General features: G+C 35.8%; 1 protein-coding gene across 6 annotated transcripts in view; it reads left to right on the top strand.

Annotated features, from left to right (window-relative positions):
- The window catches only part of ERC2 (ELKS/RAB6-interacting/CAST family member 2), a 428,344-nt gene that overhangs the window by 122,145 nt on the left and 286,991 nt on the right, over positions 1–19,208 (top strand). For all 6 annotated transcript variants that reach the window (XR_007379214.1, XR_007379215.1, XR_007379216.1 and 3 more), the window contains one exon: positions 9,922–10,089. Coding sequence is in view for 3 of the 6 variants with exons in the window: in XM_048956930.1 (XP_048812887.1) it covers positions 9,922–10,089 (168 nt within the window). In the remaining 3 variants the exon portion in view is untranslated. The remainder of the gene's footprint in view (positions 1–9,921; positions 10,090–19,208) is intronic.

Here is a 19,208-nt window from a genome sequence, read left to right as displayed (position 1 = left end):
TCATATTATGAGCGCTATAAGATGAGAGAGGTTCCTTGAAGAGAGATGGGAAAGGAGGGAAGATTTCTGTCAAGCTATTTCACTGTTGTTTAATGACTTTTCCATTCAAGTTCTTATGCAGCACAGGATCAAGCATGGCTTTGTGGTTCATGAAGTCGCTCTGTTTGAAATCTAATAACATTTGCATGTAATCCAGTATCATCTTAGACATTTTGGAGAAGGAAAGAATGTGATGGTATCCAGGAATTTATGGTTAAGGGCTCTTGAGTTTCTTGTACTGTGAAGAATCAGAGTTGGCTTTTATTTTCATTGAAAATTGATGTTTGGTCGAGGATTATCTTTTCTGCATTTATTTATTGAATCAAGTTTTCCAGTTGAGGATTATTTTTTTTCATTTGTTTATTTAGTTACAGTACGTCGGCTGTCATTGTTGGCTCTTGAAGGTATCAGGTCATTCTCTGAAATTAGTTTCAAAGTTATGTCATTGCTGGTTTGTTTTGTGGAAATACCCCTTACATATCTGACAGTGTAAGACCACTTTTGTGATAGTTTGTTTTCATATCTAACTTTACATAGTTTGTTTAATATTAACACTATTAAGAAAGCAGCAAATATCAGTTTTCCTGCTATTCTGTCCTGAGAAACAGTTTGTGTCCCAGATGGAATATGATTGTAGTAAATCTGCAGCTTCCAGCTCCGTTTTAAATGCAAGATTGTATCATGAAATGCTTGCTGGGAGATTATCTAGCAGACTGGAATTAGTATAAACATTTCACAGATTTACCTCTACTGCTATGTTAGGAAGCCCACAACTTAAGTTTACTCATTTGAATTCATTCCAGTATATCTTTTTTCTTTTAATTTTCCATGCAACCTGTACTACAGACACTGTATTTATACGAAGGATGTTGTTGCTTTTATGTCCCTCATTAAAAAAGTAGCCCTTAAAAACACCACAGTAGGTAACAATTTTTATTCTTGATTGATTTGAAACTTATACTTTTGAAGTTGGCCCCTAACTCAAATCAACCTACCATTTGCAGAAAGCATAAGAATTTTTCTGTAAATAGAGTTCATTTTGCCTTTGCTTGAAACAAGATGTTGTCTGAGAATGGTATGTGAACTTTGCTATTTAAATAACCACTTATTGCTGCAATCCTCAGTAGCTTAGAATGCACTTGCTGTCATTTTAAAAATCTTGTCAATATCTTGTGGACTCTTTTACCAAGATACTGCATAACAAAGTAGTCTTTTTTAGGGTCCAATTAGGAAACTTTCTATCCCCCCCTTTCCTTTTTCTTTTAATTAGTTTTAATATCATTCATTAATTATTACATCTGTCAAATGGTTTTGAAGATATGTTTCTGCACTGTGTAAGGAACTTAAGATTTCATAACTTCTAGTTTTATTTCTAGAAATATGTAATCAAATTATCTAATCTGTCTCAGTTTTTGTTTTAGAAGACCTGACTTCTGAATTCCAGAAATTTGTGTCCTTGGTCTGATTGAACAAAGAATGTAAGATAGGATTTCATTTTTGCAGTTGATTTGTAACTTCTCTGCTAGCACATGTATCTTTTTATATTTAATGTCTAGGACAGAGCTGAGCCAGCTAGGGTTTTTAGTGATTTTTGTCCTTTTATCTTTTTAAAGCCTCACTGTGGGAGGATTTGGCTGGGTACTACCAGCTTTAGAAGATATCTGTAAAAATGAAGAACATGCCAGACATTGACAAACTGTATCTTTAGTGAAGTTTTTAACCTTGAGAAGTATTTTTTGGGCAAGTAACAGAAAAACCAAAATGGATCTACTAATTTATATGTAAACTCTTCAGAGTGCTACTAGTGAAATGCCAAATATTCCACATCATCTTTTCGTCCATGGATTTGAGGAAAGTGTCTTCTTGCCTCCTATTTCCAGTTATTTCTTATATCTTTCTCTTGTTGGAAACAAACTGCCTCTCACAAATTGAAGTTTTCATAATCTCTTAGCTAATCTTACATATCACAATATCCAAAATTTCACACTGATGTCTTATACATCTTAGAGATGTATTGAATATATATGTATGAACTAGATGATGGATGCATGCCTTATTGTACATCACCTGTGAAGGAAGGTAATGTGTGGGGTTCACTAGCTGTGTTTGTGCAGCAAACCCAGCATGATATTCTGCCTTTCTGTTTATGCACAGATCACACGTGCAATAGATTTTTATTAGACTTGCTCATGGATCTGACTCATCGCAGGGGCCCTCGCTATAAGAGGTTCACTCTTCTTTCCTGGGCTCAGTTCCCCATGCACTGCTGCAGGTCCCAGTCCTAAGGAAAGTGCAGAGCTTCAGATTGGACTGGCAGGCTTGCAAGAGGCATTCTGCTCCCTGCTGTGTGTCATCCCTGCATCTAGACACACCAGCAGACTTACGTAGAAATACAGACTAGCTGAGATGGTGTTTCTTCACTTGAAATATCCGAGACAGCTTATAAAAAATCAGACATTTTTTAATCGAAGAGATTACAGGCAGTTAGAAGCACATACAGTCTTGAGACAAATGCAGCAGTTTCCAGGGAAAAGCCTATGACCTGGGCTCTGAGAGAACATGGGCTGGGCAGGAGAGATACAAAAGCCAAAATGGCATACTTCTTGAAGAAAACACTGTTAAATTTAAAGTAAACAATGTATGTTCAGCTTATTATTTTAACCTTCTTCTCTGTTCTCTGTGTTATTATGAATAAATGAAAAATATTGCCCAAGCTGTTTTATGTCACTGTATTTATGAGCTGGCCATATATTCTGGAAGATAAGCCTGTAGCCAAGCCTGTAGCCAGCTGGACTTACCGATGAAGGAATATTTGATAAACAGGTGGGTGACATAAGCAGGTGTTCCAGAGCAAGGTGAATCATGACTTTCTTCTCTGAGATATGTGAAAGTGAGAGAGGGAGTGAGGTCAAGTGTACAGCTCTCATCCTTGCAAGCTAACATGGACTCTAGTTCGATTGAGGAGCTTTAACTGTTGGCAGCTTCTTTGTTTGAATGTCCTGAGACATAAACTTCAGTGTGCTTTTCAAAAATCACTCTTACTGCTATGTCAGCTATTTGCAAGAATTGACTTTTACTATTAAGAAAAAATTAAACTGAGAGAAGCAATTGATATAAAAATTTGATTTTTATCATATATGAAATGAGCAAATATTTACTGTTGTTTTTAATATTATCATGGAATTCAGTACATTTTTTCATGAAGCAGTCAGAGTGCATTGGCTTGACTTTTAAAAAAAAAAAGCATATTATGGCCTTTTAATTCACTTTCTATTAATCTCTTAAAGTATAATAAAATTTGAATGTTATTGGAGACAAATTTCAAAAGTTAAAAAGCTACTTGGATTGATAGTTTTGTAAATTGGTTTTAAGTATTTTGAATTTATAACTATCATAATGTTGCTAAATAACATTGACTCTGGAATGTCTGACTTCCTTTCACGGTAATTCAAAAATATTATGACAGCCATAGTTTTATAGTGAGCATAAAATCAGTGAGGTAAGTTCAGTGAGGTAAGGTTAGTGTTGGAAGTTTTATTAACAAAAACTTTAAGTATTAGCACATGAGTTACAATTCCCATGTGTTTTTCAAAATTTGCTGGAACTGAACTAAATATTAAATTCTGAACTTCGGACTACTTGCTTTAAACCTAATTTTTGTGGCAAGGATAGGCGAAGATTTAATTGAAGAAAACAGCTATTAAGCAGTTGACTGCATTGAAAAGCCACACACAATCAGAATTCCTTGTGGCATACAGTACTCCACAAGGATGGGTTTCAAACTACCAGAGGGAACCATTCTTATCTTGACTGCACTTTGTTGCAGCTAAGACCTTTTCTGGTTTGTCTAATACTGATTTGTATTACTATTTTACTCTTTTAAAGTAGGCTGTATCTGGACCAGTGAGGATAAAAAGAAAATTAATTAAAAAAAAAAAAATCAAAAACCAGTGATTGATTAGTAGAGACTGTGACAGACAGCTGTCAGGAGGGAGGCCAGGATTTTTTGGACCACCTGGATGCCATCTTTTGAGGAGTAGGTAAAGGAGGATAAGTGATGGATGCATCATGCCAGCAAGTAGTTGTCCCATACTTGCTTGTAGGAATTGAAAGAGCTTGTGACACCATGGGGGACAGTGGTTTGAGATGCTATGAGTTTGTTCTGATGAGAATAGGTATCCCCATCTTGTGTTATAAACCACTCTATGATGTTGCTCACTGTGTCCTGAACAGCTTGAATGTGCTCAGCTGCTTTATGCTACTTCCCATTTGTCAGCTCTTAGATACAACGCAGTGAAAAGAAGACAGACAAACAGGTTCTTTTGCCAGTGAGCAGGCTAGGTGTGCTCAAGAAGCTGGGGGGAACACAGCGTGGACAGCTGGCCCAGGCTGACCAAAGGGACATTGCATCCATAGCATCATGCTCAGATATTAGAGGAGGAAGGATAGGATGTTTGGAGTGATAGCATCTGTCTTCCCAAGAAACCGCTACTTGTGTTGAATGCTACTTTCCTGGGGGTGCCTCAACATCTGCCTGCTGATGGGAAGCAGTGAAGGAACTGCTTGTTTTGCTTTGCCAGCATGCACAACTTTTGCTTTAGCTAGTATGGTGTCTTTATCTCAACCCGTGGGTTCTGACACTTTTACCTTCCTGATTCTGTCCCCAGTCTCACCTGGAGAGTGTTGTGTGGTGCTGAGCTGCCTGCTGGGCTAAACTTCATGAAATAATGCGTAAAAGTGTGGTTTTCCACTAATAAGGAAAAAAGCTAGTTAACTCACTCAAGTTTCAATTTGGAATAAGAAAGTGGTAGGCATATTAACCATATAGAATTCAGGTGTCTGTACTGTCAAGATACCAGTACATTCTATTGCCCCGTGTAAATAGAAATGTACAGATACAAGTACTAAGATCTTTAATAGTTGTTTTTCTGATTAACTGAAGTTATCTCTTTAAGGAGAACTGCATAATATGGTAGAGTAGTACACAATCATGTCAGCAACACCATAGAGCCTGGAGTGGTCATCACAAAGGGAGAAAATAATAGTACGAAAGGGCAAAGAATCATAGAATGGCCTGTGTTGAAAAGTACCACAATGATCATCTAGTTTCAACCCCCTGCTATGTGCAGGGTTGCCAACCACCAGACCAGGCTGCCCAGAGCCACATCCAACGAGGCCTTGAATACCTCCAGGGATGGGGCATCCACAACCTCCTTGGGAAACCTGTTCCAGTGGAAGAAGAAGAGCTCTGGGGGAAAGCAAATATAGTGTGTGCTGGAACAGAAATGGGATTAGGAGGGAGAGAGACAATGCATTGCAGTTTGCTTTTTCTATTACCTCAGGTGTGGTACTGCAGTGTACTTGGTGCTTAACTAGTAGCTTCAGATTTACTTTAATTAAAAAAGTAATACAACCAAACTTTTGCTTTAAATATATTCATACAATAAAGATTTCTAACAGTAAAACACATTAGTGCTTCTTCACATTTTACTTCCTCATGGAACTCTAAAACCACTTTCATAAATGATGTATATATGGCATATAAGTTACACAGTTAACAGTAAGGGACTTCAAGAAATAGACGTCACTACTGGAGCTGGTTATGAGTGGCGGGTGATGACATGAAGATTTATAAGGTTTGACTTCGAATTTGGCAATTTTTAGTACTTTCATGAACTTTTCTTAGCATAGCCCAGTTTTGAAGTTTTTGTATATTTCTAGAGCAAGTGACAGAGTTTATTGTATTAAATAGTTTAAATAAGTAGTTGCTGAGCAAAAATAACTTAGACAAAATTAAAAAGCAATTTACTTGGACAGAAGTCTTTGAAATACTTTATGTGCTAGCTATCAGATCTGCTTTTGCTTTATTTTTCTGGAAAATGATGGTATTCTTCAGATTGCCAAGTTTTACTAGTAAATGTACTGCCAAATCTTGGGAAAAATAAGTCAAGGACTCTTAAAATTACATAGTGTTGAGTGAAAAGCCAAAGAGAAGGTTTTTTGTATACCAGAAATCCTTATTCTTTCAAATATAAATATATATATCTGATGCTGTGGAGTGACCTGTATTTAATTTCCTTTCAGGTTGTTTAAAATGCTACAGACATAAAAGAAGGAGTAACAAAAGTGGCAGACATTTCTCCTAGTGTACAGGCACGCTCTATTTAAAATATTCATTGCTTTATTATTTTGGGTAGAAGTGATTTCACTGTACCATTTGGAGGGAAAATATTTCTAATACTGGCATATTCATCTTGGCTTTAAACACAGTAGTATTTTGTATTTTGCTTCTTGTCTTCCACAAGATGAGGAGTTGACTTAACAACTTTTTGGTTTTACACCATCTGGAGGTTTGTAATTGACATATGTAATGATGTCATACATGCTTAGCACCGAACAGATAGTGTATAGTGGAAGGTTGCGTGCAGTTCAGTCTGAGGTAGTTTTATTTTGTGTCATGAGAAATGTAAAAAGTCTTGGTTTGTGTTTACTGAAGACAGAAGGAAGAATTTAGGGAAGGAAAGAATGACTGACATAACCAATGTTCTTATAAATCTTAACATTGCATTCCTGTGTATAGAAAATAAATCTGTACACCTAAGACCACACACAGGATGAGCTGTCTGTTCACTGTTCCAGGCTGGCACTGGCTCAGCCTTTTGCCTCTTTGAAAACTGGCACAAAGCTCTGATTTTAGAATGGCTCTTTATTGTATGTGTTAGTTTGGGAGATGATAAACCTGTTCTGTCAAAATATCTAAGACTTCGTTGTGTAGGTGGTCTTTTTGAGTTAGTTTTGTTGTATCAGTTTCAAGATATCTGACCCACTGTTTTTTTTTTGAGTATGTAAGAAAGTACAGGTATAGTTAGGAGATTTTTTTCCTTCTAACATTAGTGTCAGGGCACAATCTAATTTGATTCCCTCAAAAAGTATTTTCTGAGAAAGCAGGCTGGAGACTGTACCTGCAAGGAGAAAAGGATGACACACTAAAAGCTATGCTGTGAGCTGAGTAGTCTCCTTTTCTAATCCTACAGGTCTTAATTTCAGCTCTTGCATGGACTTGGCTTTGATACGTATATAGTTTTGCCCAGGACAGGTTAAAAATATTATTGCACAGAGGAGAAAAGAGGGAACATCAAATAAGATACAGTCTTAAAAAAAAAAAAAAAAAAAAAAAAAAAAGGCAGTAGAAAAATGTATGATTTGCAAAAGATTAATTTGAATCACTGTGATCTGGATTGAAACCTAGGAAATGCTTTGGCAGCAACCCAGGCCAGTAGCTTCGTATCAGAGAAAGATTTCTGTTTCACCAGAAGGGTGGAAATTCTTTAGGAAGGAATTTGCTCCTAATTCTTCGTAACTCAAACTTCAGCTGGAACAGATCAATCAGTGGTTGACCTACGGTTCGTTTGGAAAGGGCTGTAGCAGATGACAGTGCATTTGCTGTGGCACAGGCGTGACATCATGGGTTGTTATGGAAGTGTCAGAGTTCCTGACTAAGAGTGTGTGGTGTAAGACCATGTTTTGTCTCTGTGGGTCAGAATGAGGAAGGTCTCTGTCTGGAGCGGAGCACCTTCTTTCCTCCCTCAGGGCTGAATGTGCATGTGTTTGCTAGGGAATAGAAATAACAGCCTTGTTATAAGCTGGTGAAAGAAAATTTCCTTGGAAATTTGGGACAAATACATTTGTGAAGAGTGAGAATCATCTACAGAGCCTTTAGGACAGGGGAATGGCTTTTGAATTAGAAAGTGCTGCTCAGCCAAGTCTGGGTGCAAGCTACTGTTATCCCAGTCCCCAGGGAGCAGTATCAGTGCTTCATTTACCTGTGGTTCTAATCACTTCCAACTCCCTTTAAAGTCAAGTACAAAGCCTCTACTTTAGTGGCAGCTGGCAAACGAGACTTGCAATGCCTGAATGAAGAAAACCCCTACTGGAGCTCCTGCTGCAGGTTATGATGAGCTTCTCAGCTGCAGCTTAAAGGCACAGCAGAGATTTTTGTGATTTGACATAAGGGATTGCTTAACGACATGCACCAAATAAGTGATTAAGTATAAAAATGAATAAATGTGGTAATGAGTTTCAGATGAGGTCTTCCGCGTTTATTAAAAGGGGTCTGAAAGTTAGCTGCTACTACTCTTTCTTTAAAGTTAAAAAGTCACATTTGAATCTAATATTGCCCACTGCTTACAAACTGCAAGACACTACTACTACAATATTATAAAAAAATGTTAAAAATATACTAAATCCAGAAGAACATAAATCTTTCTTTTCGAGTGTATAGAGAAGCAATGAGCCATTTTAAGAGCAGGAAGAACATGCATTTTGAGATCCAATAGATCATTTAAATTAGTCCCAAGCCAAATTTTAAAATGGCATTGCAAAGGCTTCTGGTCACAATAACTTTAGAATTACAAAACTAAGAATATAAATAAAAATAAATCAGACTTGTGTTGATTATTTTGTACTCTAATAATGTTCTGATGAACCAGAAAAAAAGGATGCTTAATGTGTACGACCCTTAGTGACTATTCCAACTGTACAGCCTGAAAATGCAAAACTAATGTTAAAGTTCTTTCAGTTATTTCCATTTGCTATGAATAAACTTTGTGAATTTGTAGGTAATGTAAACTTTAAACCCTAATTCTTTATTTTCTGACATCTGTATGTTTGAAATTTGGATTAGTGAATCTAAAATTTCGCACTCGCCTGACTTCCTGCAGCTCCCTACTAGATGGAGAGTTATTCTAAACTGCCACATCATATATTTTCAGTTCAAACCTTGTCTTCTCAATGGTGTGCCTAGCAGCCAAAACAAGCCTGTATGGATCCACTTAATGTGAACACCTCCTAGTTTCAGAGCTGTAGGGGAAAACAGTATCAGAAAAACAGCCTCTTTTCAAGGAGACCTGTCTTAGCAGTAACAAATGATTACAGTGTTTTTATCTGACTTCTCTACTTTGCATGAAATGATAAGGCTGTGCTAAAAGCTTGTAAACCTTGCAAATGTACTCCATTCCCATGTTGCCTCTCTGTGCTTTCTGTGCAGCATAGCGGCTTTGTCTCTCTACATGGAACAGAAGTGCAAATGTAGAAGCAAGTCTGTAATGGTATTTTTAGTATCTACTCTCCTTGTCTGGAAGCTTCAGTGTGTTAACTAGCCTTCTGGAAAACTGAAATCCTTCACTAAGAATAAGCTCTCTGATTCTGGTAATGCTGATGAGTTTGGGAGTTAGAGGCTGCATAAGGAATGCAAAGTGGAATCCAGAGCACTTAACACCATGAAGGCCTTTTATTAAGTTACTTCTGTTTAGAAAAATCTTTGAAATACCCCTTGTTTTATCTGACAGGGAATTGTGCTTATGCTTACTATAGAAAAGTACAGGAAGGCCCATTTGTTAAGAGATTTATGAGATGTATATTGGAGAAAAGCTGAGAGCTGTATGATTTCCCTGTTTGTTGTGTTAAATAGTTCTGCTTCTAGATTATGGATCTATGCTCAATTTTGGATAGTGGCTGTACTATACAGTTGCCTGCTTCATGGCTTTAACGGGCAAGTACAGGATACAGAGTGCTGTTTTCAATTAATTATTTAATAAGTTGAGATGATTTTTTTTGAATCTTTGTTTGTGAGTTTTAGTCTTAGAGTTTCAAATTTTCTGCTTTTTTTCCTATTCATCCTTTGTTGCTGAAACTCCGTTCTCCTAAAATTGCATTTTAGCGAGTCATACGTGTTGAATTTCTTTGGTCCAAGGTAAAGTTAGAAAGTCTACACTAAAAAAAAAAAAAAAATGTTTCCTAGGTGATACAAAAAGCAAATAAAAAAAGAAAAATATGGTTCTCATCCTTACCAACAACCAAATATATTTGATTTACTTATTGTAGGTTGATGCCTTGCGGTTGCGATTGGAAGAAAAAGAAACATTTCTCAATAAAAAAACAAAACAACTTCAAGACCTCACAGAAGAGAAAGGAACCCTGGCTGGAGAGATTCGGGATATGAAAGACATGTTGGAAGTAAAAGAAAGGAAAATCAATGTCCTTCAAAAAAAGGTAAGATCACTGATGAAATGGTATGTTATAAAACTCATGAGGCACCTATAATGGAAATACACTTCTTGAGCCATTTTACTTTTAAATTATTACAAAATCGCAAAGAGTAAGTTGGTAGTAGTCAAGTAGCTCTGTAACATGTGTTATCTTCCATGAGTTTGTTCCTGTGGTATTATATTTTATTTGTATTACAAATTTTTATGTGATGCACTTTGGAAAAATTCTAGCACTTAAATGAAGACCTAAAAATCCTGTCAAATCTTACTCCTCTCCATCAGGGTTTCTTTTATACATACTAACATTGAATACTAGTCTTTCCAAGTAATGCAAACAAAATGAAATACGTGAAACTTCTAAAAGATTAGTACACTTCTTTTTTTTCTGTAAATACACTTTGATAGAGACAGCAAAGGAAGTGGGGAAAGAACCCAAATTATGTCAATTATCTGCTTTGGGCTACAGATATTCAGAATGCAGGATCACTTCAAACAGCCTTATTATTGTAACTGCTAATTTTCCACAGACTTAGCTCAATTGCATGTTGGATTTAATTGTTACAGTTTCCACTTTGTGGTGGAGATGTGGGGTTGAACTTTCTTGGGAATGTAGCTCTGGATTCTGCATACGATTGTGGAGTGCTTACTTACCGTATCCTTTCTCTGACACACACAAAATGATTTATGTTAGAGAGTATGTACTGTGTGTGTTTGCATCACTGCAGTGTATATAGATGCACTTGAGAGCATAAATGGAGAAAATGTTTGTGGGATCAAATACATTTTTCTCTCCTCCATTTACAGCCAATTAAAGAATGTCTAGTCCATATTGTCAATTATTCTTTAGATAGCTCTTGCCAGAGAGTAACCTAAACTTTTCTTTACTAGTAATGATGCTGATAGACACATTCTACAATACTACAGTGATTTTCCTCTGGATTTCATATATAATTCATGTTGCTTATGTGTGCTTCTCTTCTGTCTGCATTTGACATTGTATTTTGATGAAATACAATGATAAACGAAATGGATGAGTAGGAGGGATGTAGATTCAATGGTCAAAATTGTCATTGTGCCAGGATTCTCAAATAGTCTAAGTAGTGTACGTTATCATCTAAGAAAGAAGTTTGAAACAGGCTACCCAGGAATGTGGTGGAGTCACTGCTCCTGGTGATTTTAAAGAAAAAGGATAAATGTGGCATTTAGAGATATGTTTTGGTGGGCCTGGTGGTTATGGGTTGATGGTTGGACCTTAGTTGTCTTTTCCAACATTAATGATTCTGAGTTCTCAGATGTACCTCTTTTCTTCCCAGTTTTGACAATGTATCTTTCCAATAGCAACCATATCTGAGAATATATTTTGTTAAAAAATATTGTTATATATTGATTACTGTTATTTCATTCTTTACATAAGTCTATTATGTTTCCATCTTCTACTTCTTCCTGGATTACTTATTCCTCTTCAATTTCTCCAATTATTGCTCGTTTTCTGATTTAGACACTTATTCCATTATTGTTTTCACTTCAAATGATGATGGCCATACATTTGGTTGTTGAATACTTAGAAATTAATCTGCCTTCATAAAGCACGTGTGGGTGTGCTGAAGTCAGTGCAGGTACTGTGCTCCTCCTCAGATTACATGCAAGCTGAAACAGTTAGGCCCTCTAGTGGATTGTCCGTCCTTTGCATTCCAGTAGGACGTTGCACCATTCATTACTCTCATAAAACCACTTTTGAAAATGAATTTCTTGTGGTTTTTCAGTCCCCCCTAAATCATTATATTATGTAGGCAATATACATTATTTTTTTTTTTTGGGACAGATTTTTTTCTATGTAATTTAGCTTTGACATGAGTACAGATGAATAACCTATTATTTTGTTGCCTTTGTTGATGCAGTATAGATAGCTACATTTTTCTTTGCTCTGTTCAAGTGTTACATTCAGCCTAAAAACAGTACTTATTTTACAGGTTGTATTTCTGTAATTGAAGAAGGAATAATGTGTATACAATAGTTAAAATTTCAGTTAGTAATAACCTGAAATGACTGGGAAGGAATATGTAGAAGTGTCTAATTCTATATTCTTTCTCTTGTATACATTACATTACTACTATCTACTATGTTGCAAAATACAAAGGACTCCAAAGCAAAACCAGGAAAGCTCATTTTCGTATATAGAATTTTCTTCTTTTTAGATAGCTGCTTTACTTAGAGAATAAGATGCCTTCTCACGAAGGCTCCCTACTAAAAAATGTGAAGGAAACAAAAATATAGGGAACAAACCAGAACAAGCAGGATGGCATAGGAACATACAGAAGGCATTTCTTTTGCACAAAAGTTTAACGAGATAATGAGCTAATGATGCGTTGTCCTTCCATTTGTTGATTTTGGTGTATTTTTAAAGCAAATTTTAAAAATATCACGCTATTTAGTATAATTTGTAGGCCTAAAGGAGTCCAAATTCTGGAACTGCAAGCATTCAGACGATTTGGATCAAGGTAGATTGGTATGGAGTAATAATAAACTTATGTCAATGTCAGGGGTGCAATATTACTTAATATTTCTTTCTTTTAGAATCTTTGGCACCACTGTTTCATTTTAGTGCCAGTAAAGTTGGGTATGTTGTTTTAATAGCCCTGTTTAACCTGGCAAAGCTAGTCTTACACCTCATATCTGTCAGTTTAGCATGCTGAGGGGCAGACCTCAGAATTCTTTATATATTTCTTACCAGAATGTGCAAAGTTCTATGAATATGTCTGAGGTGTAGGTTGAGGGGCAGAAGTGCTGAACTGGATGACAATTGTTTTAATATCCATTTTTTCCCCAAATTTTCTCTTTCATACAGTGAATATAACTGGTGTGTTTTGTACTCTAGGAATTTGTAGATATTTCTGTATGCACATGCATGTGCACAGACACACACACTGAAGTTTTTGAGTCTGTGTTGAGAACAGTAGCTGTGAGACAAGAACAGAATGGAGAATGTAGAGCTGGATCATATTAGGACAACAGCTTGTGGAAATTCTTTTGTGGGAATTGTTGTAAAAGAAAGCCATGTAAAGGAGGCTAATATATTCTACTTTGACTTGCAATACAACTTTTCATGTAAAATGTTAGTTTCCATCTTTAATAGTTTAAGCTCTGTGATTGATGAAGTGCTACATGACTGAGGGCCCTAACCTACCAGCTAATTAGCATTTGTAGGAAATGTCATAAAGTCTTAGCTCTAATGTAATAATTGGAATCTGTACTTGGAATGGCTGGACTGTGCACACTATGTGATATTGTCCAGTTTGTGTTAAACTGTGTTGTATGTCTTGCTTTGTATGTATTACTCTTAGCTGTCTTCTAAAGGATAGTAAATTTGCATCATGTTAGATTAGGAATACAGTAGCGAAATCAAACGAGTCTTGTGTTTAGAAATTTGCATTGGTGTTATGGTGTTATCACTTGGCATGGGAATTCTAGCTGTGAACACAACAGAAACTGAATCTTCTGCAGGCAGGGTGGTTCAGGAGAGAGAAGAAATTCTTACATTTGCTCTCAACACATAAAAAGCACGTTGCTTACTGAAGCAGCTTTTAATTTTTTTCATAGTTTAATCAGTTAATCCCAGGTTGTTATTGATATGTTGTAATGAAAATGGATCTGTGGTGATTCTAGACTACCACTTAGCCTTGAATCCTTAAAAGTTGTTTATGCTACAAATTGAAGATAGATGGATAAATACAAAGTGACCTCAAACCGAAGCAGCGTATCTTTGGATGCACCTGGCCTGTACAATGAGACGCAGAACACCATGAAGATCAGAAGCAGTTATCCTTTTCCCTTTTTTTTAATACTTTTATTTCTTTTTGTTTTTGTAACCAGTGCAAAACTTACAAGTTTAAAAGTTCACTACTAAAATCTGACCTAATATAAGTTCACTCGGTAAAGATGAACCTTAATGTTCATCCAGACTAAAATCATAGCTATAACAAGTTCAAGTAAGTCCTTGGACATTGAAATCCATGATCTTTAAAAAGTTTCCAGTCTTTACCATCTTTTCAAATGAATTTACTATTTACTACTAAAGCGAGAAGTCTGCCAAGTTGTTTTTTTTTCTCTCGATGCCCTGCTTGAAACTGCTGCTTTAGTTCAAATCTTCACTTCAAAAGGAGAACAGCTGGATTGAACCCCTTTGACTAGTGAGCTATTTGAAGGCAATCACTATCTTTCCATGAGAAAATCACTGAATTCCTTGAAGTTTCATGAAATTACTGAAATCTAAAAACTGTTTTACCTAATGTGAGTTCTGTAAACATGGTGAATTTGGAATATCAGAATCATTTTGCATATTGTAAATCATGGGCCCTCAAGGAAATGAAGAAATATTGACTTCACCTAGAAGAGATACTGTGTTGTTTACTTACATTTGTGCAGTTTTCAGCACAGTAGCATAATTCCACTGCTACATACATTATTAATTAAAACACTGTATTTACTTATGAAGCGTACATTCACTCATGCATATAAACCGTAGTTATATGAACAAAGGGTGCTGTTTGTATTTTGTATGACAGATCTAAAACATGGTGAAATAGTGTAATGAGAGATCAGTAAGTCATTTTTTGAGAAGTAGTAAATGTGGATGTGTAAATCACAGGTATTTAACATTTTAGAGACGAATAATTAAGCATGAATAACAGGTGGTATTCCAGATCAAGCTATGCTTATCTAGTTTTTAGAGGATTCTTCGTACATTTGTATGAATTACACTGAATAGTTAAAGGCTCAGATTATATGTAACACAAAGAAATGCTCTTAAAAGCAGTATGGCATTTGCAAAGTAGGACTGCAATCAATGAGATACTTACATAAGGGTTTCATACCGTGTGTAACACCAGTACTATTGATGAGGAAGGAAGCTGCCATTTGGCTTTGAAATGTCAATACTAATTAACAAAGTTATCTTTAAGTAAGATCCGAAGTTTATTCATGCTGAAGGAGCAGCCAACTCACATGCTGGGAATTTGAAACTGAGTGAAGAGTATTACTATCTTTTCAATTGAGTTAGAGGAAATTTCTTTTCAAGTGTGAAAAACTGAATTTTGTGCAATGTGACAGGGCAAGAAAAAGGCAGAAGTTTTCATATCTGGAACTTACGGAAGAATGCAATAGTTATTTAGGAAATTATTACCTATGTATCTAAAAAGGATAAGGAAGAATCAAAGTTACTTAAGAAATATATATATTTTTTTTCTGTGAAATTGCCTGCCAAAAAGGCAACAGAAACCTACTGTGGAATTAAAAGTGGTTAGAGAATGTAACAAAAAAAAAAAAAACAAAAAGAAAAAAAATCAAACAAAAAACTGAGACAAAAATTACACAGGACTGAGATTCTGTTGTTTTCTTGTGTGTTTGGATGCTATGCTGTCTGCTGAGGATGAATCCTACTTTCAGTGAAATCAGGGTTTTGCTGTTGGCTTCTGGTTTTTAACTTCCCTTCCAAAAAAGGGCCACCAGCTCCTCGCTTCTCCCTCAAGCCATGAAATAATCCATTTCTTTCACAACTGCTTGTTAGATAGTATTTACAACAGAAATGCCAAAGATCCTTAAAGCTAATGAGATTGCAAACTAAATGACTGAGATGAATCAGCTACGTAGCTACTAATGACTCTTCTGATAGAGCTCTGACAGGACAATTGTATTCAGAAAAGAAAAATGTATCTGACACTCATTTATAAACTAATAGAATGTTTTTCTCCAAAGATTTTTCTGATTATTTTTAAAAATGACCTAATATTTAGATTATTTTTAGAAAAATTTACCTAAAATATTAGGCATTTGTTTGGAAGACAATTAATGTTATATCAAAATGAAAATAAAAATAAAAAAAAACCAACAAATATTAAATCTAAAAAAAAAAAAATCATAAATGCTATGATTACTTTCTGTCATTCAAATCGATACAGGGCAAATGCTGTGATGAATTTGCTGTGGAAAGGACCCGTTTCTAATTAATATGAAACTGTTTAAGTTTCCCCTGACTGTCCTGACCCTGAGCAGTTCTTGCATGCAACATTTTATGGCAATTTATAATGGTTATTATATGAAGCATTAAAAATAATTCCTGTTTCTGAACAAGTCCTTTGAGACTATTTAATTTATTCTTAAAATTACCTAGCACAGTGATTGGCACTTGCTCCTACAGAATGATATCTTCATTGTTTTCACCATATTCTGTATGTCTGTGTGAGTAAAAAAGTGCTGAGATCCTAGGGACACATGCAATCTCATAAATTGCTATGGGAACTAGATGGAAGTGTTTATTTCCTAAAATGCAAGAAATAAGCATTATGTAGAAGATTTAAACATTGATCAGTTTTATATCTTCATTTGTAGTACTTGTTTAGAAAGATGTTCTGGTTTTGAGTGTCTAGATTTGTAAAAGTAGGAGGCTGGAAAAATACAGTTGAAGAAACGCTCGTAAATACATTTTCATCTTCCTTTTTAAAAATCCTCATTTTTCAAACGTGCAAAGATAGATTTACCAACAACCACTGTGCTTTTTCTCTGAGATGTATCCCAACCCAGTCATGACTTTCTCTGAAATTCTCAGCTGCTAACACTCTGTGTGTTCAGGGAACACACCTTGCTCCAGGCTTCCTGGTTTGCAGTGCTTTTACCTGACTGATTTCAATCCTTTTCTTCAGAGAGTCAATAAAGAAGTTTTAGTGCTGCTTTTTATTTTGATGAGGTAGCTAATTTGGGTCAGTTCCTTCCCTTCTTTGTAACCTGGTTCCTTTGCTTCTCTGGTGAAAAGGTGAACTATGCAACAAGCCACCAAACGTCTTTGGGATAATGTAGACCATCCTAACAGTGTATTCATGTGGTTCACTGCTTTTGGAGCTGCAACTCTGAGTGACAGCCTATTTCCTAGCAATCTCAACATGATGGGCTGATGTCCCTGGGTTTGTTATGCCCAGAGCAGAGCAGATGAAGGGAGGCCTAATGGCCCTGCAGCTTCTCACAGCGCTGAGCTCTGCTCTCTGGGGACAGTGACAGGACCCAAGGGAATGGCATGGATCTGTCAGGGGAGGATTGGGATCTTTATCAGGAGGTTAGGGAAAGGTTCTACCCCAGAGGGTGGTGGGCATGGAACAGGCTGCTGAGAACAGTGGGCATGGCCCTGAGCTGTCAGGGTTCAGGGAGCATTTGAACAGTGCTTTTAGACGTAGGGTTTGGATTTTGGGCTGTCCTGTGTGGAGCCAGGAGTTGAACTTTGATCCTTGTGGATGCCTTCCAACTCAGTATACTCAATGATTCTATGATAAGTTCAGGCTTTTATACCTTCAAGCTGTTTATCTTTGAGAATCCTTGATGACTCTTTCAAGTGACACAAAATCAAATCCTTCAAAAAGTAGACTACGAAACAAAGTTTTGCCCAAGCCTAAAAAGCTTGGTTGTCTTATCTACAGGCTCTTTCAAACCAAACTGCAGTGAGTACTTCTGCAATAGGAAGGAAGGGGGTTGGATGGCTTCTCCTCTTCTCTGACATTGTATGATTTGGCTGTGGCTGCCATTTTTTTTTTAAGCTGAGCAGAGGAAGTACTGCCAGAGTCCCAGCCCTACACCTGTTAGATTTGATTACCTTGTTGGACCTATTCTTTGGTCCAAACACATGCATGTTAAATGCACAGGTCTAGCTTCAGAATATATAAGGTGGCAAACTGGATGCTTTAAGTAAAGCAGCTGCTGTTTTAATGCATATATCGCAGTTTTTTACAAACAAAACTATGATTATATCAGTATTAGTAGAAACGTTCAGTTTGTATCATTTCCTTTTGGAATAATTACATTGTCATCTTCAAAGCAGTCTTTTATGAAGATGGGAACTGTGCATCCTATCGAGGCTACTATGTGTGTTTCTTACAGCTATGTGCAGAAAGGAAGCAGTTGGTGATGCTATTAGTTTGGGCAGATTTTTGTTAATACAAAATACAAAATACAAGTAATAATGTTTTGTTTTAAGGCTGTAATTTCTTTTAAGACAAAGTGAGGATGTTTACAAAACTGAGCGAAAAAATGTGCATATTATTTTCATTTAAACTAATGCAACATGCATACTGAGATGTGTCATTAAAAGTAAATATTGGACAGTTCAACTTTTACTTTTTTTAAAACTACATATATGCAAACTAGTATTCTTGAATCTAAATAAATGTTCAGTATGACTCTATCATGTTTATATTACACTTTAGAGCATGTTGCTACCAGATTTTCAATAACAGAACAAACTAATTTTTAACATATTTAAAGCTAAAATTTTCTTGAAAATTACAGTTCATACACTTACAGGAAGTGCTTCTTAGGAAAATAAGTTCATCAGCTTGCTAATGATTTACTGTAAAAACCATGAAAGGAGAGTTCAAAATTTTGAGTGATCTGAACTTTTTGAAAATCTGATGCATTTTATGTATGAATTTCAGACTATTTAGATTGGATTGGTTTTGTCAGTCTGATACATGAGATATTTAGCAGTGTCATGACAATAACATACTAACGTGGTAAAGCATTCTAAACATTTGAAATACAGAAGTAAATTCTGTTGCTTTTGCTTACCTTATTGATAGGATAAGCAACTTGACCTTATGTATAGCCACATTTGTTATATTGGAAATAAAAAGTTTAAAAAAATTTAATATAAAAAATAAGCTTATGTATAATTTTTTTTTTTTCAATTTTCTAGTATATAAAGATTTTGTTCTTTTGTTACAAATAAGTTCCTTGACTTCTGCATTGTTAGAGCACCTTGATGTTGTCAGTCATGCTTTTTCAGCAGTGATCCATCACTGTCAGAATAAACTAGTCTTTGTGACTAGGGTCTCCTTACTAAATTGGATATTTTATCACTTTTGGAAAAGCATCACCCCTCACCTTTGAGTGAAGCTCTTACTGGCTATATTAAAGCACGAAGTTCAAAGATTTGAGTATGCATGAAGATAAGTTTAATGGCAATGATAAATGAGAATTGTTATCTTCATACTTCTCCCTTTATATTATTGTTACCAGATGTAGCCAAAGCTTGTAGCACTAATTTGGTCAGATTGCTTTGATAATTTTCTTGTTGCCAAGTAGGAT

The sequence above is a fragment of the Lagopus muta genome, chromosome 11 (genome assembly GCF_023343835.1).
Source record: "Lagopus muta isolate bLagMut1 chromosome 11, bLagMut1 primary, whole genome shotgun sequence".
Taxonomy (NCBI): domain Eukaryota; kingdom Metazoa; phylum Chordata; class Aves; order Galliformes; family Phasianidae; genus Lagopus; species Lagopus muta.
The sequence above is the reverse complement of the archived record's forward strand: the minus strand, read 5'-3'. Positions and strand labels throughout refer to the sequence as shown.